General features: G+C 39.6%; 1 protein-coding gene across 1 annotated transcript in view; it reads right to left on the reverse strand.

The window, feature by feature from the left end:
* Positions 1–15,687, reverse strand: part of LOC124042223 (paladin-like) — a 57,954-nt gene extending 42,267 nt beyond the window's left edge. The window contains exon 1 of the mRNA XM_046360642.1: positions 15,252–15,687. Coding sequence (XP_046216598.1) covers positions 15,252–15,269 — 18 coding nt within the window. The 5' untranslated portion in view covers positions 15,270–15,687. The remainder of the gene's footprint in view (positions 1–15,251) is intronic.
* Positions 15,688–24,075: the final 8,388 nt, after the last annotated feature.

Here is a 24,075-nt window from a genome sequence, read left to right on the forward strand (position 1 = left end):
CTGTACACTTTACACTGTTGTCTTTCTGTTTTACACTGTTGTCTTTCTGTTTAAATACTGTACACTTTACACTGTTGTCTTTCTGTTTAAATACTGTTCACTTTACACTGTTGTCTTTCTGTTTAAATACTGTACACTTTACACTGTTGTCTTTCTGTTTAAATACTGTTCACTTTACACTGTTGTCTTTCTGTTTAAATACTGTACACTTTACACTGTTGTCTTTCTGTTTAAATACTGTTCACTTTACACTGTTGTCTTTCTGTTTAAATACTGTACACTTTACACTGTTGTCTTTCTGTTTTACACTGTTGTCTTTCTGTTTAAATACTGTACACTTTACACTGTTGTCTTTCAGTTTTACACTGTTGTCTTTCTGTTTTACACTGTTGTCTTTCTGTTTAAATACTGTACACTTTACACTGTTGTCTTTCAGTTTTACACTGTTGTCTTTCAGTTTTACACTGTTGTCTTTCTGTTTAAATACTGTTCACTTTACACTGTTGTCTTTCTGTTTAAATACTGTACACTTTACACTGTTGTCTTTCAGTTTTACACTGTTGTCTTTCTGTTTTACACTGTTGTCTTTCTGTTTAAATACTGTACACTTTACACTGTTGTCTTTCAGTTTTACACTGTTGTCTTTCAGTTTTACACTGTTGTCTTTCTGTTTAAATACTGTTCACTTTACACTGTTGTCTTTCTGTTTAAATACTGTTCACTTTACACTGTTGTCTTTCTGTTTAAATACTGTACACTTTACACTGTTGTCTTTCTGTTTAAATACTGTTCACTTTACACTGTTGTCTTTCTGTTTTACACTGTTGTCTTTCTGTTTAAATACTGTTCATTTTACACTGTTGTCTTTCTGTTTAAATACTGTACACTTTACACTGTTGTCTTTCTGTTTTACACTGTTGTCTTTCTGTTTAAATACTGTACACTTTACACTGTTGTCTTTCTGTTTAAATACTGTACACTTTACACTGTTGTCTTTCTGTTTAAATACTGTTCACTTTACACTGTTGTCTTTCTGTTTTACACTGTTGTCTTTCAGTTTTACACTGTTGTCTTTCTGTTTAAATACTGTACACTTTACACTGTTGTCTTTCTGTTTAAATACTGTACACTTTACACTGTTGTCTTTCTGTTTAAATACTGTACACTTTACACTGTTGTCTTTCTGTTTAAATACTGTACACTTTACACTGTTGTCTTTCTGTTTAAATACTGTACACTTTACACTGTTGTCTTTCAGTTTTACACTGTTGTCTTTCTGTTTAAATACTGTACACTTTACACTGTTGTCTTTCTGTTTAAATACTGTTCACTTTACACTGTTGTCTTTCTGTTTAAATACTGTTCACTTTACACTGTTGTCTTTCTGTTTAAATACTGTACACTTTACACTGTTGTCTTTCTGTTTTACACTGTTGTCTTTCTGTTTAAATACTGTACACTTTACACTGTTGTCTTTCTGTTTAAATACTGTTCACTTTACACTGTTGTCTTTCTGTTTAAATACTGTTCACTTTACACTGTTGTCTTTCTGTTTAAATACTGTACACTTTACACTGTTGTCTTTCTGTTTAAATACTGTACACTTTACACTGTTGTCTTTCTGTTTAAATACTGTTCACTTTACACTGATGTCTTTCTGTTTAAATACTGTACACTTTACACTGTTGTCTTTCAGTTTAAATACTGTTCACTTTACACTGTTGTCTTTCTGTTTAAATACTGTTCACTTTACACTGTTGTCTTTCTGTTTAAATACTGTACACTTTACACTGTTGTCTTTCTGTTTAAATACTGTACACTTGACACTGTTGTCTTTCTGTTTAAATACTGTTCACTTTACACTGTTGTCTTTCTGTTTAAATACTGTACACTTTACACTGTTGTCTTTCAGTTTTACACTGTTGTCTTTCTGTTTAAATACCGTACACTTGACACTGTTGTCTTTCTGTTTAAATACTGTTCACTTTACACTGTTGTCTTTCTGTTTAAATACTGTACACTTGACACTGTTGTCTTTCTGTTTAAATACTGTTCACTTTACACTGTTGTCTCTTTCTGTTTAAATACTGTTCACTTTACACTGTTGTCTTTCTGTTTAAATACTGTTCACTTTACACTGTTGTCCTTCTGTTTAAATACTGTTCACTTTACACTGTTGTCTTTCTGTTTAAATACTGTACACTTTACACTGTTGTCTTTCTGTTTAAATACTGTACACTTTACACTGTTGTCTTTCTGTTTTACACTGTTGTCTTTCTGTTTAAATACTGTACACTTTACACTGTTGTCTTTCTGTTTAAATACTGTTCACTTTACACTGTTGTCTTTCTGTTTAAATACTGTACACTTTACACTGTTGTCTTTCTGTTTAAATACTGTTCATTTTACACTGTTGTCTTTCTGTTTAAATACTGTACACTTTACACTGTTGTCTTTCTGTTTTACACTGTTGTCTTTCTGTTTAAATACTGTACACTTTACACTGTTGTCTTTCTGTTTAAATACTGTATACTTTACACTGTTGTCTTTCTGTTTAAATACTGTACACTTTACACTGTTGTCTTTCTGTTTAAATACTGTACACTTTACACTGTTGTCTTTCTGTTTTACACTGTTGTCTTTCTGTTTAAATACTGTACACTTTACACTGTTGTCTTTCTGTTTAAATACTGTACACTTTACACTGTTGTCTTTCTGTTTAAATACTGTTCACTTTACACTGTTGTCTTTCTGTTTTACACTGTTGTCTTTCAGTTTTACACTGTTGTCTTTCTGTTTAAATACTGTACACTTTACACTGTTGTCTTTCTGTTTAAATACTGTACACTTTACACTGTTGTCTTTCTGTTTAAATACTGTACACTTTACACTGTTGTCTTTCTGTTTAAATACTGTACACTTTACACTGTTGTCTTTCTGTTTAAATACTGTACACTTTACACTGTTGTCTTTCAGTTTTACACTGTTGTCTTTCTGTTTAAATACTGTACACTTTACACTGTTGTCTTTCTGTTTAAATACTGTTCACTTTACACTGTTGTCTTTCTGTTTAAATACTGTTCACTTTACACTGTTGTCTTTCTGTTTAAATACTGTACACTTTACACTGTTGTCTTTCTGTTTTACACTGTTGTCTTTCTGTTTAAATACTGTACACTTTACACTGTTGTCTTTCTGTTTAAATACTGTTCACTTTACACTGTTGTCTTTCTGTTTAAATACTGTACACTTTACACTGTTGTCTTTCTGTTTAAATACTGTTCACTTTACACTGTTGTCCTTCTGTTTAAATACTGTTCACTTTACACTGTTGTCTTTCTGTTTAAATACTGTACACTTTACACTGTTGTCTTTCTGTTTAAATACTGTACACTTTACACTGTTGTCTTTCTGTTTTACACTGTTGTCTTTCTGTTTAAATACTGTACACTTTACACTGTTGTCTTTCTGTTTAAATACTGTTCACTTTACACTGTTGTCTTTCTGTTTAAATACTGTACACTTTACACTGTTGTCTTTCTGTTTAAATACTGTTCACTTTACACTGTTGTCTTTCTGTTTAAATACTGTACACTTTACACTGTTGTCTTTCTGTTTAAATACTGTTCACTTTACACTGTTGTCTTTCTGTTTAAATACTGTACACTTTACACTGTTGTCTTTCTGTTTTACACTGTTGTCTTTCTGTTTAAATACTGTACACTTTACACTGTTGTCTTTCAGTTTTACACTGTTGTCTTTCTGTTTTACACTGTTGTCTTTCTGTTTAAATACTGTACACTTTACACTGTTGTCTTTCAGTTTTACACTGTTGTCTTTCAGTTTTACACTGTTGTCTTTCTGTTTAAATACTGTTCACTTTACACTGTTGTCTTTCTGTTTAAATACTGTACACTTTACACTGTTGTCTTTCAGTTTTACACTGTTGTCTTTCTGTTTTACACTGTTGTCTTTCTGTTTAAATACTGTACACTTTACACTGTTGTCTTTCAGTTTTACACTGTTGTCTTTCAGTTTTACACTGTTGTCTTTCTGTTTAAATACTGTTCACTTTACACTGTTGTCTTTCTGTTTAAATACTGTTCACTTTACACTGTTGTCTTTCTGTTTAAATACTGTACACTTTACACTGTTGTCTTTCTGTTTTACACTGTTGTCTTTCTGTTTAAATACTGTTCATTTTACACTGTTGTCTTTCTGTTTAAATACTGTACACTTTACACTGTTGTCTTTCTGTTTTACACTGTTGTCTTTCTGTTTAAATACTGTACACTTTACACTGTTGTCTTTCTGTTTAAATACTGTACACTTTACACTGTTGTCTTTCTGTTTAAATACTGTTCACTTTACACTGTTGTCTTTCTGTTTTACACTGTTGTCTTTCAGTTTTACACTGTTGTCTTTCTGTTTAAATACTGTACACTTTACACTGTTGTCTTTCTGTTTAAATACTGTACACTTTACACTGTTGTCTTTCTGTTTAAATACTGTACACTTTACACTGTTGTCTTTCTGTTTAAATACTGTACACTTTACACTGTTGTCTTTCTGTTTAAATACTGTACACTTTACACTGTTGTCTTTCAGTTTTACACTGTTGTCTTTCTGTTTAAATACTGTACACTTTACACTGTTGTCTTTCTGTTTAAATACTGTTCACTTTACACTGTTGTCTTTCTGTTTAAATACTGTTCACTTTACACTGTTGTCTTTCTGTTTAAATACTGTACACTTTACACTGTTGTCTTTCTGTTTTACACTGTTGTCTTTCTGTTTAAATACTGTACACTTTACACTGTTGTCTTTCTGTTTAAATACTGTTCACTTTACACTGTTGTCTTTCTGTTTAAATACTGTTCACTTTACACTGTTGTCTTTCTGTTTAAATACTGTACACTTTACACTGTTGTCTTTCTGTTTAAATACTGTACACTTTACACTGTTGTCTTTCTGTTTAAATACTGTTCACTTTACACTGATGTCTTTCTGTTTAAATACTGTACACTTTACACTGTTGTCTTTCAGTTTAAATACTGTTCACTTTACACTGTTGTCTTTCTGTTTAAATACTGTTCACTTTACACTGTTGTCTTTCTGTTTAAATACTGTACACTTTACACTGTTGTCTTTCTGTTTAAATACTGTACACTTTACACTGTTGTCTTTCAGTTTTACACTGTTGTCTTTCTGTTTAAATACTGTACACTTGACACTGTTGTCTTTCTGTTTAAATACTGTTCACTTTACACTGTTGTCTTTCTGTTTAAATACTGTACACTTTACACTGTTGTCTTTCAGTTTTACACTGTTGTCTTTCTGTTTAAATACTGTACACTTTACACTGTTGTCTTTCTGTTTAAATACTGTTCACTTTACACTGTTGTCTTTCTGTTTAAATACTGTACACTTTACACTGTTGTCTTTCTGTTTTACACTGTTGTCTTTCTGTTTAAATACTGTACACTTTACACTGTTGTCTTTCAGTTTTACACTGTTGTCTTTCTGTTTTACACTGTTGTCTTTCTGTTTAAATACTGTACACTTTACACTGTTGTCTTTCAGTTTTACACTGTTGTCTTTCAGTTTTACACTGTTGTCTTTCTGTTTAAATACTGTTCACTTTACACTGTTGTCTTTCTGTTTAAATACTGTTCACTTTACACTGTTGTCTTTCTGTTTAAATACTGTACACTTTACACTGTTGTCTTTCTGTTTAAATACTGTTCACTTTACACTGTTGTCTTTCTGTTTTACACTGTTGTCTTTCTGTTTAAATACTGTTCATTTTACACTGTTGTCTTTCTGTTTAAATACTGTTTAAACACTTTACACTGTTGTCTTTCTGTTTTACACTGTTGTCTTTCTGTTTAAATACTGTACACTTTACACTGTTGTCTTTCTGTTTAAATACTGTATACTTTACACTGTTGTCTTTCTGTTTAAATACTGTACACTTTACACTGTTGTCTTTCTGTTTAAATACTGTACACTTTACACTGTTGTCTTTCTGTTTTACACTGTTGTCTTTCTGTTTAAATACTGTACACTTTACACTGTTGTCTTTCTGTTTAAATACTGTACACTTTACACTGTTGTCTTTCTGTTTAAATACTGTTCACTTTACACTGTTGTCTTTCTGTTTTACACTGTTGTCTTTTCAGTTTTTTACACTGTTGTCTTTCTGTTTAAATACTGTACACTTTACACTGTTGTCTTTCTGTTTAAATAATACTTTACACTGTTGTCTTTCTGTTTAAATACTGTACACTTTACACTGTTGTCTTTCTGTTTAAATACTGTTCACTTTACACTGTTGTCTTTCTGTTTAAATACTGTTCACTTTACACTGTTGTCTTTCTGTTTAAATACTGTTCACTTTACACTGTTGTCTTTCTGTTTAAATACTGTACACTTTACACTGTTGTTTAAATACTGTACACTTTACACTGTTGTCTTTCTGTTTAAATGTTGTCTTTCTTTCTGTTTTACACTGTTGTTGTCTTTCTGTTTAAATACTGTACACTTTACACTGTTGTCTTTCTGTTTAAATACTGTACACTTTACACTGTTGTCTTTCTGTTTAAATACTGTACACTTTACACTGTTGTCTTTCTGTTTAAATACTGTACACTTTACACTGTTGTCTTTCTGTTTAAATACTGTTCACTTTACACTGTTGTCTTTCTGTTTAAATACTGTACACTTTACACTGTTGTCTTTCAGTTTAAATACTGTTCACTTTACACTGTTGTCTTTCTGTTTAAATACTGTTCACTTTACACTGTTGTCTTTCTGTTTAAATACTGTACACTTTACACTGTTGTCTTTCTGTTTAAATACTGTACACTTTACACTGTTGTCTTTCTGTTTAAATACTGTTTTACACTGTTGTCTTTCTGTTTAAATACTGTACACTTGACACTGTTGTCTTTCTGTTTAAATACTGTTCACTTTACACTGTTGTCTTTCTGTTTAAATACTGTACACTTTACACTGTTGTCTTTCTGTTTTACTGTTTTACACTGTTGTCTTTCTGTTTAAATACTGTACACTTTACACTGTTGTCTTTCTGTTTAAATACTGTTCACTTTACACTGTTGTCTTTCTGTTTAAATACTGTACACTTTACACTGTTGTCTTTCTGTTTAAATACTGTTCACTTTACACTGTTGTCTTTCTGTTTAAATACTGTTCACTTTACACTGTTGTCTTTCTGTTTAAATACTGTTCACTTTACACTGTTGTCTTTCTGTTTAAATACTGTTCACTTTACACTGTTGTCTTTCTGTTTAAATACTGTTCACTTTACACTGTTGTCTTTCTGTTTAAATACTGTACACTTTACACTGTTGTCTTTCTGTTTAAATACTGTACACTTTACACTGTTGTCTTTCTGTTTTTTGTACACTGTACACTGTTGTCTTTCTGTTTAAATACTGTACACTTTACACTGTTGTCTTTCTGTTTAAATACTGTCTTTCACTTTACACTGTTGTCTTTCTGTTTAAATACTGTACACTTTACACTGTTGTCTTTCTGTTTAAATACTGTCTTTCTGTTTTACACTTTACACTGTTGTCTTTCTGTTTAAATACTGTACACTTTACACTGTTGTCTTTCTGTTTAAATACTGTTCACTTTACACTGTTGTCTTTCTGTTTAAATACTGTACACTTTACACTGTTGTCTTTCTGTTTTACACTGTTGTCTTTCTGTTTAAATACTGTACACTTTACACTGTTGTCTTTCAGTTTTACACTGTTGTCTTTCTGTTTTACACTGTTGTCTTTCTGTTTAAATACTGTACACTTTACACTGTTGTCTTTCAGTTTTACACTGTTGTCTTTCAGTTTTACACTGTTGTCTTTCTGTTTAAATACTGTTCACTTTACACTGTTTGTCTTTCTGTTTAAATACTGTTCACTTTACACTGTTGTCTTTCTGTTTAAATACTGTACACTTTACACTGTTGTCTTTCTGTTTAAATACTGTTCACTTTACACTGTTGTCTTTCTGTTTAAATCTGTTTTACACTGTTGTCTTTCTGTTTAAATACTGTTCATTTTACACTGTTGTCTTTCTGTTTAAATACTGTTCACTTTACACTGTTGTCTTTCTGTTTTACACTGTTGTCTTTCTGTTTAAATACTGTACACTTTACACTGTTGTCTTTCTGTTTAAATACTGTACACTTTACACTGTTGTCTTTCTGTTTAAATACTGTACACTTTACACTGTTGTCTTTCTGTTTAAATACTGTACACTTTACACTGTTGTCTGTTTTCTGTTTTACACTGTTGTCTTTCTGTTTAAATACTGTACACTTTACACTGTTGTCTTTCTGTTTAAATACTGTACACTTTACACTGTTGTCTTTCTGTTTAAATACTGTACACTTTACACTGTTGTCTTTCAGTTTTACACTGTTGTCTTTCTGTTTAAATACTGTACACTTGACACTGTTGTCTTTCTGTTTAAATACTGTTCACTTTACACTGTTGTCTTTCTGTTTAAATACTGTACACTTGACACTGTTGTCTTTCTGTTTAAATACTGTTCACTTTACACTGTTGTCTTTCTGTTTAAATACTGTTCACTTTACACTGTTGTCTTTCTGTTTAAATACTGTTCACTTTACACTGTTGTCTTTCTGTTTAAATACTGTACACTTTACACTGTTGTCTTTCTGTTTTACACTGTTGTCTTTCTGTTTAAATACTGTACACTTTACACTGTTGTCTTTCAGTTTTACACTGTTGTCTTTCTGTTTTACACTGTTGTCTTTCTGTTTTACACTGTTGTCTTTCTGTTTAAATACTGTACACTTTACACTGTTGTCTTTCAGTTTTACACTGTTGTCTTTCAGCTTTACACTGTTGTCTTTCTGTTTAAATACTGTTCACTTTACACTGTTGTCTTTCTGTTTAAATACTGTTCACTTTACACTGTTGTCTTTCTGTTTAAATACTGTACACTTTACACTGTTGTCTTTCTGTTTAAATACTGTTCACTTTACACTGTTGTCTTTCTGTTTTACACTGTTGTCTTTCTGTTTAAATACTGTTCATTTTACACTGTTGTCTTTCTGTTTAAATACTGTACACTTTACACTGTTGTCTTTCTGTTTTACACTATTGTCTTTCTGTTTAAATACTGTACACTTTACACTGTTGTCTTTCAGTTTTACACTGTTGTCTTTCAGTTTTACACTGTTGTCTTTCTGTTTAAATACTGTTCACTTTACACTGTTGTCTTTCTGTTTAAATACTGTTCACTTTACACTGTTGTCTTTCTGTTTAAATACTGTACACTTTACACTGTTGTCTTTCTGTTTAAATACTGTTCACTTTACACTGTTGTCTTTCTGTTTTACACTGTTGTCTTTCTGTTTAAATACTGTTCATTTTACACTGTTGTCTTTCTGTTTAAATACTGTACACTTTACACTGTTGTCTTTCTGTTTTACACTGTTGTCTTTCTGTTTAAATACTGTACACTTTACACTGTTGTCTTTCTGTTTAAATACTGTATACTTTACACTGTTGTCTTTCTGTTTAAATACTGTACACTTTACACTGTTGTCTTTCTGTTTAAATACTGTACACTTTACACTGTTGTCTTTCTGTTTTACACTGTTGTCTTTCTGTTTAAATACTGTACACTTTACACTGTTGTCTTTCTGTTTAAATACTGTACACTTTACACTGTTGTCTTTCTGTTTTACACTGTTGTCTTTCTGTTTAAATACTGTACACTTTACACTGTTGTCTTTGTTTAAATACTGTACACTTTACACTGTTGTCTTTCTGTTTAAATACTGTACACTTTACACTGTTGTCTTTCTGTTTTACACTGTTGTCTTTCTGTTTAAATACTGTACACTTTACACTGTTGTCTTTCTGTTTAAATACTGTTCACTTTACACTGTTGTCTTTCTGTTTAAATACTGTACACTTTACACGGTTGTCTTTCTGTTTTACACTGTTGTCTTTCTGTTTAAATACTGTACACTTTACACTGTTGTCTTTCTGTTTTACACTGTTGTCTTTCTGTTTAAATACTGTTCACTTTACACTGTTGTCTTTCTGTTTAAATACTGTTCACTTTACACTGTTGTCTTTCTGTTTAAATACTGTACACTTTACACTGTTGTCTTTCTGTTTAAATACTGTACACTTTACACTGTTGTCTTTCTGTTTAAATACTGTACACTTTACACTGTTGTCTTTCTGTTTAAATACTGTTCACTTTACACTGTTGTCTTTAAAATATATTTCATGTTTTATTGCCACATACACTGGATTCTACACCTGCATTGCTTGCTGTTTGGGGTTTTAGGCCGGGTTTCTGTACAGCACTTTGAGATATCAGCTGATGTACGAAGGGCTATATAAATACATTTGATTTGATTTGATTTGATAGGTGCAGTGTAATATGTTGTTTACAGGGTCAGACATAGTAGTATGATAGGTGTTGTTCTACAGGGTCAGTCATAGTAGTATGATAGGTGTTGTTTTACAGGGTCAGTCATAGTAGTATGATAGGTGTTGTTTTACAGGGTCAGTCATAGTAGTATGATAGGTGCAGTGTAATGTGTTGTTTTACAGGGTCAGTCATAGTAGTATGATAGGTGTTGTTTTACAGGGTCAGTCATAGTAGTATGATAGGTGTTGTTCTACAGGGTCAGTCATAGTAGTATGATAGGTGTTGTTTTACAGGGTCAGTCATAGTAGTATGATAGGTGTTGTTTTACAGGGTCAGTCATAGTAGTATGATAGGTGCAGTGTAATGTGTTGTTTTACAGGGTCAGTCATAGTAGTATGATAGGTGTTGTTTTACAGGGTCAGTCATAGTAGTATGATAGGTGTTGTTTTACAGGGTCAGTCATAGTAGTATGATAGGTGTTGTTTTACAGGGTCAGTCATAGTAGTATGATAGGTGTTGTTTTACAGGGTCAGTCATAGTAGTATGATAGGTGTTGTTTTACAGGGTCAGTCATAGTAGTATGATAGGTGCAGTGTAATGTGTTGTTTTACAGGGTCAGTCATAGTACAGCACCCCTGGAGCCAATCAGAAGGCTGTAACCTATAGACCTGCCACCCTAATAACAGGCCTCCAGGACCATAAGCCCATAGTGATTTTAAATGATGTTTAAGAAGACAGAGTGCCATGTTTTGACCACACTGCCCTCTTCCAGGAACACGTGGTCCTCTGTAGCTCAGCTGGTAGAGCATGGCTCTTTCGCAAAGCCAGGATAACTGGTTTCATTTCCCGGGACCACCCCTTACGTTAAAACATGTACGCACGCAAGTCTCTGTGGATAAAAGTCTCTGCTAAATCGCATAATATTACTATTATTATTAAAAATCCTACCTGTTAACTTTTGCTACCCAGTAATAAAATGTTGAATGTGACTAAACGGCACCTGTTAGTCACATTGTGTTCTCTCACGAGGGCCAGTCAAGGTAGCCTAGTGGTTAGAGTGTTGGACTAGTAAATGGAAGGTTGCAAGTTCAAATCCCTGAGCTGACAAGGTACAAATCTGTTGTTCTGCCCCTGAACAGGCAGTTAACTCACTGTTCCTAGGCCATCATTGAAAATAAGAATTTGTTCTTAACTGACTTGCCTAGTAAAATAAAGGTACAATTTTAAAAAGTCCCAAATGGCTCCCTATTCACTACATAGTGCACTGCTTATGTATCCCTGGTCTAAAGTAGTGCACTATATTAGGGAATAGGGTAGCACAGGGCTCTGGTCTAAAGTAGTGCACTATATAGGGAATAGGGTAGCACAGGGCTCTGGTCTAAAGTAGTGCACTATATAGGGAATAGGGTTATATAGGGCTCTGGTCTAAAGTAGTGCACTATATAGGGAATAGGGTAGCACAGGGCTCTGGTCTAAAGTAGTGCACTATATAGGGAATAGGGTAGCACAGGGCTCTGGTCTAAAGTAGTGCACTACATAGGGAATAGGGTAGCACAGGGCTCTGGTCTAAAGTAGTGCACTATATAGGGAATAGGGTAGCACAGGGCTCTGGTATAAAGTAGTGCACTATATAGGGAATAGGGTAGCACAGGGCTCTGGTCTAAAGTAGTGCACTACATAGGGAATAGGGTAGCACAGGGCTCTGGTCTAAAGTAGTGCACTATATAGGGAATAGGGTAGCACAGGGCTCTGGTCTAAAGTAGTGCACTATATAGGGAATAGGGTAGCACAGGGCTCTGGTCTAAAGTAGTGCACTATATAGGGAATAGGGTAGCACAGGGCTCTGGTCTAACGTAGTGCACTACATAGGGAATAGGGTAGCACAGGGCTCTGGTCTAAAGTAGTGCACTATATAGGGAATAGGGTAGCACAGGGCTCTGGTCTAAAGTAGTGCACTATATAGGGAATAGGGTAGCACAGGGCTCTGGTCTAAAGTAGTGCACTATATAGGGAATAGGGTAGCACAGGGCTCTGGTCTAAAGTAGTGCACTATATAGGGAATAGGGAATGATGACACAGACCCTCGTCAGTTAAAGCAGAGATCGTTTAAAAGGGGGAACGGTAGATCTATTTTTGAACCAGTGCTGTGTAATTTACTTTATTTCAAGACGGTAATTTCATATCCCCCTATGATTTCAAGGATGAAGTAGTGTGGCCTGGATGTTTTCTGAAACCCCGGAGAATGTTGCTGGCAACACTGTGCTGTCAGCACCGCGAGGACATCGGACAACATTCCATGTCAGAACGAGGAGCTAAAAACCAAATCTGCAGAATCGCCTCTCAAATGCTTTCCGTTCAACCCAATAGCACCTTGTTTCTCCCCTCAGCAGGCTATTAAGAAGGTCAAGTCAGTTTAGAACGTCCTCCACATGTAAACACCAGACCAGCAGAACGGCCTCACTACACTCGCAATGCCTTGTTATACATCTTTACTATACATCTGTTCACATCATTGACTTTCACATCATTTCTTGTCGTGATGCGTAAATCTTGTCCTATAGTTTTATTGAATTTATTTTTGTATTTTTTTATCCCAGGCCCCATCTCCGCAGGAGGAGGCCTTTGCCTTTGGTAGGTCGTCATTGTAACTAAGAATTTGTTCTGAACTGACTTGCCTAGTTAATTAAAAAGGTTAATTAAAAGGTTCATTAAAAAGGTTAAATAAAAAGTGAAATAAAAGATTGAATAAACAAAACATTTGAGAGACACCTTGACAGGAGTTATTGTCAACTTGATATGTTCTCCCAGCATGCACTGCATTCTCAGGAGTAACGAGGACTACCTAAAGATAGTTGGTGATGTAATGATCCCAGATCAGCAGGACATAGGGAGAACAGAGACTAACTGTCCACCAGTAACCACCCCTCCTCATTGTGTTCCACGACCCCACTAGTATCGAGGCCCACGCTGGGTTCAGGTGACTGGCTAGTCACTGCACTAACGTTGTGTACAGCAGGTCGTCCTTCATTCTAAACACACAGGTGGGAGGGTTTCCATACTTTAAGTGTGTAGCTTCAGTAGGCATACATTTACAAATAACCAAGGCATGGTAATCATGCATATGATATTGTGCAACGTGGGGTACGCCAACATGACATTCTGCCGTCTGGAAGGACAAGCATCAGACGAGACACCCTTCCACATGGTGTAGGACGGGATCTCCCTACAGGTCATTCACAGGTTGTTGACAGGGACAGACACGGGAGTATTTCTGCAACATGCTCAGAAAGAGCTGTCACAATGATCCCTCTGAAGGTGCATCGTTCCTCCCTGAAGTAGTACTGTACTGTTAACCCAAGAGACGCAGAGAACAAAAGCCTTGTAGTACTGTACTGTTAACCCAAGAGACGCAGAGAACAAAAGCCTTGTAGTACTGTACTGTTAACCCAAGAGACGCAGAGAATAAAAGCCTTGTAGTACTGTACTGTTAACCCAAGAGACGCAGAGAACAAAAGCCTTGTAGTACTGTACTGTTAACCCAAGAGACGCAGAGAACAAAAGCCTTGTAGTACTGTACTGTTAACCCAAGAGACACAGAGAATAAAAGCCTTGTAGTACTGTACTGTTAACCCAAGAGACACAGAGAATAAAGCCTTGTAGTACTGTACTGTTAACCCAAGAGACACAGAGAACAAAAGCCTTGTAGTACTGTACTGTTAACCCAAGAGACACAGAGAACAAAAGCCTTGTAGTACTGTACTGTTAACCCAAGAGACGCAGAGAATAAAAGCCTTGTAGTACTGTACTGTTAACCCAAGAGACACAGAGACTAAAAGCCTTGTAGTATCTGTGTCCCTGTAGTACTGTACTGTTAACCCAAGAGACACAGAGAACAAAAGCCTTGTAGTACTGTACTGTTAACCCAAGAGACGCAGAGAATAAAAGCCTTGTAGTACTGTACTGTTAACCCAAGAGACACAGAGAACAAAAGCCTTGTAGTACTGTACTGTTAACCCAAGAGACACAGAGAATAAAAGCCTTGTAGTACTGTACTGTTAACCCAAGAGACCCAGAGACTAAAAGCCTTGTAGTACCTGTGTCCCTGTAGTACTGTACTGTTAACCCAAGAGACACAGAGAATAAAAGCCTTGTAGTACTGTACTGTTAACCCAAGAGACACAGAGACTAAAAGCCTTGTAGTACTGTACTGTTAACCCAAGAGACACAGAGACTAAAAGCCTTGTAGTACCTGTGTCCCTGTAGTACTGTACTGTTAACCCAAGAGACACAGAGAATAAAAGCCTTGTAGTACTGTACTGTTAACCCAATAGACACAGAGAATAAAAGCATTGTAGTACCTGTGTCCCTGTAGTACTGTACTGTTAACCCAAGAGACACAGAGAATAAAAGCCTTGTAGTACTGTACTGTTAACCCAATAGACACAGAGAATAAAAGCATTGTAGTACCTGTGTCCCTGTAGTACTGTACTGAGAAACAGATAATAAAATCCTTGTAGTACCCGTGTCCCTGTAGTACTGTACTGAGAAACAGAGAATAAAAGCCTTGTAGTACCGGTGTCCCTGTAGTACTGTACTGAGAAACAGAGAATAAAAGCCTTGTAGTACCTGTGTCCCTGTAGTACTGTACTGTTAACCCAAGAGACACAGAGAATAAAAGCCTTGTAGTACCTGTGTCCCTGTAGTACTGTACTGAGAAACAGAGAATAAAAGCCTTGTAGTACCTGTGTCCCTGTAGTACTGTACTGTTAACCCAAGAGACACAGAGAATAAAAGCCTTGTAGTACCTGTGTCCTGCACACCATCCAGGGGGTGGAAGTCTTGAAGATTGAGAATAAAAACAGAACAACAGTCTATGTCTCCGTCAGACTGACATTCTTCCAGTCCCCTCTGCTCTGCTCTCTGTGGTTGTCGAGGCTGGCTTCAGTCCGGTGGTTGACTGTGTCTGTCTGTTAAAGTCTGGTCTGTTCAGGCTGGCTGGTTCCAGTATTATGTGAAGCGGTTGCTCATCATTAACACCTCCTTATAAAGAACGGGATGAGTCAATGACAGAGCTCTTCAGTCAGTCAGGATGCAGTGGAGAGGAACGGCAGGCAGACAGACAGCTAACTCACCACAGAGAGAGAGAGAGAGAGAGAGGCAGACAGACAGCTAACTCACCACAGAGAGATAGACACACGAGTCGCAACGCACTAAAGAACGACACACAGCTCAGGAACAGACAGATTGGTGACAGGGTGGGTGTGTTTGTGTGCGCATGCATTTGAAGAGGATGTGGGGGAGGACCCTGAGTGCCTGACTGCTCATCAGCCGGTTCACCATCTAAATCACCAGCTCGGGCTCCTGGATACCTTCTACACGACGACACACAGACAGCACAGAGAGACAGCACAGAGAGACAGCATACCTTCTACACGACGACAAACAGACAGCACAGAGACACAGCACAGAGAGACAGCACAGAGACACAGCACAGAGAGACAGCATGCCTTCTACACGACGACAAACAGACAGCACAGAGACACAGCACAGAGAGACAGCATGCCTTCTACACGACGACAAACAGACAGCACAGAGACACAGCACAGAGACACAGCACAGAGAGACAGCATGCCTTCTACACGACGACAAACAGACAGCACAGAGACACAGCACAGAGACACAGCACAGAGACACAGCACAGACACACAGACAGCACAGAGAGACAGCACAGCAGGGAGAGACAGCACAGCAGTGAGAGACAGCACAGAGAGACAGACAGGGAGACAGCACAGCAGAGAGACAGCACAGCAGAGAGAGACAGCACAGAGACACAGCACAGAGAGACAGACAGTACAGAGACACAGCACAGAGAGACAGACAGCACAGAGAGACAGACAGCACAGAGAGACAGCACAGGGAGACAGCACAGAGAGACAGACAGCACAGAGACACAGCACAGAGAGACAGCAAAGAGAGACGACACAGCACAGACACACAGACAGCACAGAGAGACAGACAGAGAGACAGCACAGCAGAGAGAGACAGCACAGAGACAGACAACACAGAGAGACAGACAGCACAGAGACAGACAGCACAGAGAGACAGACAGCACAGAGAGACAGACAGCACAGAGACACAGACAGCACAGAGAGACAGCACAGCACAGAGAGACAGCATGCTTTCTACATGATGACAGACAGACAGCACAGGGAGACAGCACAGAGACACAGCACAGAGAGACAGCACAGAGACAAAGCACAGACACACAGACAGCACAGAGAGACAGACAGAGAGACAGCACAGCACAGAGAGACAGCATGCCTTCTACACGACGACAAACACAGCAGAGAGACAGCATGCCTTCTACACGACGACAAACAGACAGCACAGAGACGCAGCACAGAGACACAGCACAGAGAGACAGCATGCCTTCTACGACGACAGACAGACAGACAGCACAGAGAGACAGCACAGCACAGACAGACAGACAGCACAGAGAGACAGACAAGGGGACTGCACAGCAAAGAGAGACAGCACAGAGAGACAGCACAGAGACACAGCACAGAGAGACAGACAGCACAGAGACACAGCACAGAGACACAGCACAGACAGCACAGAGAGACAGACAGCACAGAGAGACAGACAGCACAGAGAGGCAGCACAGCACAGAGAGGCAGCACAGAGAGGCAGCACAGCACAGAGAGGCAGCACAGAGAGGCAGCACAGCACATAGAGGCAGCACAGCACAGAGAGGCAGCACAGAGAGGCAGCACAGAGAGGCAGCACAGCACAGAGAGGCAGCACAGCACAGACAGGCAGCACAGCACAGAGAGGCAGCACAGCACAGAGAGGCAGCACAGCACAGAGAGGCAGCACAGACAGGCAGCACAGCACAGAGAGACATGAAATGAACTCAAAGGACGTCTGTGGTAAAAATAAAAAAAAGTTTTAAAAAATAAGAAGAATTGCGTCAAATGGTAAAAAGAGACCAAGCTGCAATGTTCCCATCCTGGTTTATCAGTCCCATCCTGGTTTATCAGTCCCATCCTGGTTTATCAGTCCCATCCTGGTTTATCAGTCCCATCATGGTTTATCAGTCCCACCATGCTGCCATCTATGTTCCCATCCTGGTTTATCAGTCCCATCCTGGTTTATCAGTCCCATCATGGTTTATCAGTCCCATCATGGTTTATCAGTCCCACCATGCTGCCATCTATGTTCCCCTCATGGTTTATCAGTCCCATCATGGTTTATCAGTCCCATCCTGGTTTATCAGTCCCATCCTGGTTTATCAGTCCCACCAAGCTGCCACCTATGTTCCCATCATGGTTTATCAGTCCCATCATGGTTTATCAGTCCCATCCTGGTTTATCAGTCCCATCCTGGTTTATCAGTCCCATCATGGTTTATCAGTCCCATCATGGTTTATCAGTCCCATCCTGGTTTATCAGTCCCATCCTGGTTTATCAGTCCCATCATGGTTTATCAGTCCCACCATGCTGCCATCTATGTTCCCATCATGGTTTATCAGTCCCATCATGGTTTATCAGTCCCATCATGGTTTATCAGTCCCATCCTGGTTTATCAGTCCCATCATGGTTTATCAGTCCCATCATGGTTTATCAGTCCCATCATGGTTTATCAGTCCCATCATGGTTTATCAGTCCCATCATGGTTTATCAGTCCCAACGTCTCCCAACGTCACCCTCATCGTTACTGTATACTGCAGAACTACACAGACACAACAGACACACAGCACCCTGGGAGATGGGTAATCACAGCACCCTAGGGAGATGGTTAATCACAGCACCCTTGGAGATGGGTAATCACAGCACCCCGGGGAGATGGGTAATCACAGCACCCCAGGGAGATGGGTAATCACAGCACCCTAGGGAGATGGGTAATCACAGCACCCTAGGGAGATGGGTAATCACAGCACCCTAGGGAGATGGGTAATCACAGCACCCTATGGAGATGGGTAATCACAGCACCCTAGGGAGATGGGTAATCACAGCACCCCGGGGAGATGGGTAATCACAGCACCCTAGGGAGATGGGTAATCACAGCACCCAGCACGTTGTTGCCATCGTGTAATGTAGTGCCACGTACTAATTACTTCATTCATTAGCAATTAACGAATGATGTCATTTCATCTCAGAGGGCAAATAGACTTCCAGCTGAGATAATGAGAACAGCTGGCTTAGAACATCTGCTACAGGTTGAGCTGTATACACAGGGCTGTGTGTCTGACTGGAGGATGTAGTGGTAGTAGTAACATCTACTACAGGTTGAGCTGTATACACAGGGCTGTGTGTCTGACTGGAGGATGTAGTGGTAGTAGTAACATCTACTACAGGTTGAGCTGTATACACAGGGCTGTGTGTCTGACTGGAGGATGTAGTGGTAGTAGTAACATCTACTACAGGTTGAGCTGTATACACAGGGCTGTGTGTCTGACTGGAGGATGTAGTGGTAGTAGTAACATCTACTACAGGTTGAGCTGTATACACAGGGCTGTGTGTCTGACTGGAGGATGTAGTGGTAGTAGTAACATCTACTACAGGTTGAGCTGTATACACAGGGCTGTGTGTCTGACTGGAGGATGTAGTGGTAGTAGTAACATCTACTACAGGTTGAGCTGTATACACAGGGCTGTGTGTCTGACTGGAGGATGTAGTGGTAGTAGTAACATCTACTACAGGTTGAGCTGTATACACAGGGCTGTGTGTCTGTGTGTCTGACTGGAGGATGTAGTGGTAGTAGTAACATCTGCTACAGGTTGAGCTGTATACACAGGGCTGTGTGTCTGACTGGAGGATGTAGTGGTAGTAGTAACATCTACTACAGGTTGAGCTGTATACACAGGGCTGTGTGTCTGACTGGAGGATGTAGTGGTAGTAGTAACATCTGCTACAGGTTGAGCTGTATACACAGGGCTGTGTGTCTGACTGGAGGATGTAGTGGTAGTAGTAACATCTACTACAGGTTGAGCTGTATACACAGGGCTGTGTGTCTGACTGGAGGATGTAGTGGTAGTAGTAACATCTACTACAGGTTGAGCTGTATACACAGGGCTGTGTGTCTGACTGGAGGATGTAGTGGTAGTAGTAACATCTACTGTGTGTCTGACAGGTTAGTAGCTGTATGAGCTGTATACACAGGGCTGTGTGTCTGACTGGAGGATGTAGTGGTAGTAGTAACATCTGCTACAGGTTGAGCTGTATACACAGGGCTGTGTGTCTGACTGGAGGATGTAGTGGTAGTAGTAACATCTACTACAGGTTGAGCTGTATACACAGGGCTGTGTGTCTGACTGGAGGATGTAGTGGTAGTAGTAACATCTACTACAGGTTGAGCTGTATACACAGGGCTGTGTGTCTGACTGGAGGATGTAGTGGTAGTAGTAACATCTACTACAGGTTGAGCTGTATACACAGGGCTGTGTGTCTGACTGGAGGATGTAGTGGTAGTAGTAACATCTACTACAGGTTGAGCTGTATACACAGGGCTGTGTGTCTGTGTGTCTGAATGGAGGATGTAGTGGTAGTAGTAACATCTACTACAGGTTGAGCTGTATACACAGGGCTGTGTGTCTGACTGGAGGATGTAGTGGTAGTAGTAACATCTACTACAGGTTGAGCTGTATACACAGGGCTGTGTGTCTGACTGGAGGATGTAGTGGTAGTAGTAACATCTACTACAGGTTGAGCTGTATACACAGGGCTGTGTGTCTGACTGGAGGATGTAGTGGTAGTAGTAACATCTACTACAGGTTGAGCTGTATACACAGGGCTGTGTGTCTGACTGGAGGATGTAGTGGTAGTAGTAACATCTACTACAGGTTGAGCTGTATACACAGGGCTGTGTGTCTGACTGGAGGATGTAGTGGTAGTAGTAACATCTACTACAGGTTGAGCTGTATACACAGGGCTGTGTGTCTGACTGGAGGATGTAGTGGTAGTAGTAACATCTACTACAGGTTGAGCTGTATACACAGGGCTGTGTGTCTGACTGGAGGATGTAGTGGTAGTAGTAACATCTACTACAGGTTGAGCTGTATACACAGGGCTGTGTGTCTGACTGGAGGATGTAGTGGTAGTAGTAACATCTACTACAGGTTGAGCTGTATACACAGGGCTGTGTGTCTGACTGGAGGATGTAGTGGTAGTAGTAACATCTACTACAGGTTGAGCTGTATACACAGGGCTGTGTGTCTGACTGGAGGATGTAGTGGTAGTAGTAACATCTACTACAGGTTGAGCTGTATACACAGGGCTGTGTGTCTGACTGGAGGATGTAGTGGTAGTAGTAACATCTACTACAGGTTGAGCTGTATACACAGGGCTGTGTGTCTGTGTGTCTGACTGGAGGATGTAGTGGTAGTAGTAACATCTACTACAGGTTGAGCTGTATACACAGGGCTGTGTGTCTGACTGGAGGATGTAGTGGTAGTAGTAACATCTACTACAGGTTGAGCTGTATACACAGGGCTGTGTGTCTGACTGGAGGATGTAGTGGTAGTAGTAACATCTACTACAGGTTGAGCTGTATACACAGGGCTGTGTGTCTGACTGGAGGATGTAGTGGTAGTAGTAACATCTACTACAGGTTGAGCTGTATACACAGGGCTGTGTGTCTGACTGGAGGATGTAGTGGTAGTAGTAACATCTACTACAGGTTGAGCTGTATACACAGGGCTGTGTGTCTGACTGGAGGATGTAGTGGTAGTAGTAACATCTACTACAGGTTGAGCTGTATACACAGGGCTGTGTGTCTGACTGGAGGATGTAGTGGTAGTAGTAACATCTACTACAGGTTGAGCTGTATACACAGGGCTGTGTGTCTGACTGGAGGATGTAGTGGTAGTAGTAACATCTACTACAGGTTGAGCTGTATACACAGGGCTGTGTGTCTGACTGGAGGATGTAGTGGTAGTAGTAACATCTACTACAGGTTGAGCTGTATACACAGGTCTGTGTGTCTGACTGGAGGATGTAGTGGTAGTAGTAACATCTACTACAGGTTGAGCTGTATACACAGGGCTGTGTGTCTGACTGGAGGATGTAGTGGTAGTAGTAACATCTACTACAGGTTGAGCTGTATACACAGGGCTGTGTGTCTGACTGGAGGATGTAGTGGTAGTAGTAACATCTACTACAGGTTGAGCTGTATACACAGGGCTGTGTGTCTGACTGGAGGATGTAGTGGTAGTAGTAACATCTACTACAGGTTGAGCTGTATACACAGGGCTGTGTGTCTGACTGGAGGATGTAGTGGTAGTAGTAACATCTACTACAGGTTGAGCTGTATACACAGGGCTGTGTGTCTGACTGGAGGATGTAGTGGTAGTAGTAACATCTACTACAGGTTGAGCTGTATACACAGGGCTGTGTGTCTGACTGGAGGATGTAGTGGTAGTAGTAACATCTACTACAGGTTGAGCTGTATACACAGGGCTGTGTGTCTGACTGGAGGATGTAGTGGTAGTAGTAACATCTACTACAGGTTGAGCTGTATACACAGGGCTGTGTGTCTGACTGGAGGATGTAGTGGTAGTAGTAACATCTACTACAGGTTGAGCTGTATACACAGTGTGCTGTGTGTCTGACTGGAGGATACACAGGGTAGTGGTAGTAGTAACATCTACTACAGGTTGAGCTGTATACACAGGGCTGTGTGTCTGACTGGAGGATGTAGTGGTAGTTGTAACATCTACTACAGGTTGAGCTGTATACACAGGGCTGTGTGTCTGACTGGAGGATGTAGTGGTAGTAGTAACATCTACTACAGGTTGAGCTGTATACACAGGGCTGTGTGTCTGACTGGAGGATGTAGTGGTAGTAGTAACATCTACTACAGGTTGAGCTGTATACACAGGGCTGTGTGTCTGACTGGAGGATGTAGTGGTAGTAGTAACATCTACTACAGGTTGAGCTGTATACACAGGGCTGTGTGTCTGTGTGTCTGAATGGAGGATGTAGTGGTAGTAGTAACATCTACTACAGGTTGAGCTGTATACACAGGGCTGTGTGTCTGACTGGAGGATGTAGTGGTAGTAGTAACATCTACTACAGGTTGAGCTGTATACACAGGGCTGTGTGTCTGACTGGAGGATGTAGTGGTAGTAGTAACATCTACTACAGGTTGAGCTGTATACACAGGGCTGTGTGTCTGACTGGAGGATGTAGTGGTAGTAGTAACATCTACTACAGGTTGAGCTGTATACACAGGGCTGTGTGTCTGACTGGAGGATGTAGTGGTAGTAGTAACATCTACTACAGGTTGAGCTGTATACACAGGGCTGTGTGTCTGACTGGAGGATGTAGTGGTAGTAGTAACATCTACTACAGGTTGAGCTGTATACACAGGGCTGTGTGTCTGACTGGAGATGATGTAGTGGTAGTAGTAACATCTACTACAGGTTAGCTGTATACACAGGGCTGTGTGTCTGACTGGAGGATGTAGTGGTAGTAGTAACATCTACTACAGGTTGAGCTGTATACACAGGGCTGTGTGTCTGACTGGAGGATGTAGTGGTAGTAGTAACATCTACTACAGGTTGAGCTGTATACACAGGGCTGTGTGTCTGACTGGAGGATGTAGTGGTAGTAGTAACATCTACTACAGGTTGAGCTGTATACACATGACTGGAGGATGTAGTGGTAGTAGTAACATCTACTACAGGTTGAGCTGTATACACAGGGCTGTCTGTGTGTCTGACTGGAGGATGTAGTGGTAGTAGTAACATCTACTACAGGTTGAGCTGTATACACAGGGCTGTGTGTCTGACTGGAGGATGTAGTGGTAGTAGTAACATCTACTACAGGTTGAGCTGTATACACAGGGCTGTGTGTCTGACTGGAGGATGTAGTGGTAGTAGTAACATCTACTACAGGTTGAGCTGTATACACAGGGCTGTGTGTCTGACTGGAGGATGTAGTGGTAGTAGTAACATCTACTACAGGTGGAGCTGTATAGACAGGGCTGTGTGTCTGACTGGAGGATGTAGTGGTAGTAGTAACATCTACTACAGGTTGAGCTGTATACACAGGGCTGTGTGTCTGACTGGAGGATGTAGTGGTAGTAGTAACATCTACTACAGGTTGAGCTGTATACACAGGGCTGTGTGTCTGACTGGAGGATGTAGTGGTAGTAGTAACATCTACTACAGGTTGAGCTGTATACACAGGGCTGTGTGTCTGACTGGAGGATGTAGTGGTAGTAGTAACATCTACTACAGGTTGAGCTGTATACACAGGGCTGTGTGTCTGACTGGAGGATGTAGTGGTAGTAGTAACATCTACTACAGGTTGAGCTGTATACACAGGGCTGTGTGTCTGACTGGAGGATGTAGTGGTAGTAGTAACATCTACTACAGGTTGAGCTGTATACACAGTGTCTGACTGGAGGAGGTCTGTGTGTCTGACTGGAGGATGTAGTAGTTGTAACATCTACTACAGGTTGAGCTGTATACACAGGGCTGTGTGTCTGACTGGAGGATGTAGTGGTAGTAGTAACATCTACTACAGGTTGAGCTGTATACACAGGGCTGTGTGTCTGACTGGAGGATGTAGTGGTAGTAGTAACACATTGTGTCATCTCTAGTCTCTCTCTCTCACACACACGCAC

This window comes from Oncorhynchus gorbuscha, linkage group LG08 (genome assembly GCF_021184085.1).
Source record: "Oncorhynchus gorbuscha isolate QuinsamMale2020 ecotype Even-year linkage group LG08, OgorEven_v1.0, whole genome shotgun sequence".
Classification (NCBI taxonomy): Eukaryota; Metazoa; Chordata; class Actinopteri; order Salmoniformes; family Salmonidae; genus Oncorhynchus; species Oncorhynchus gorbuscha.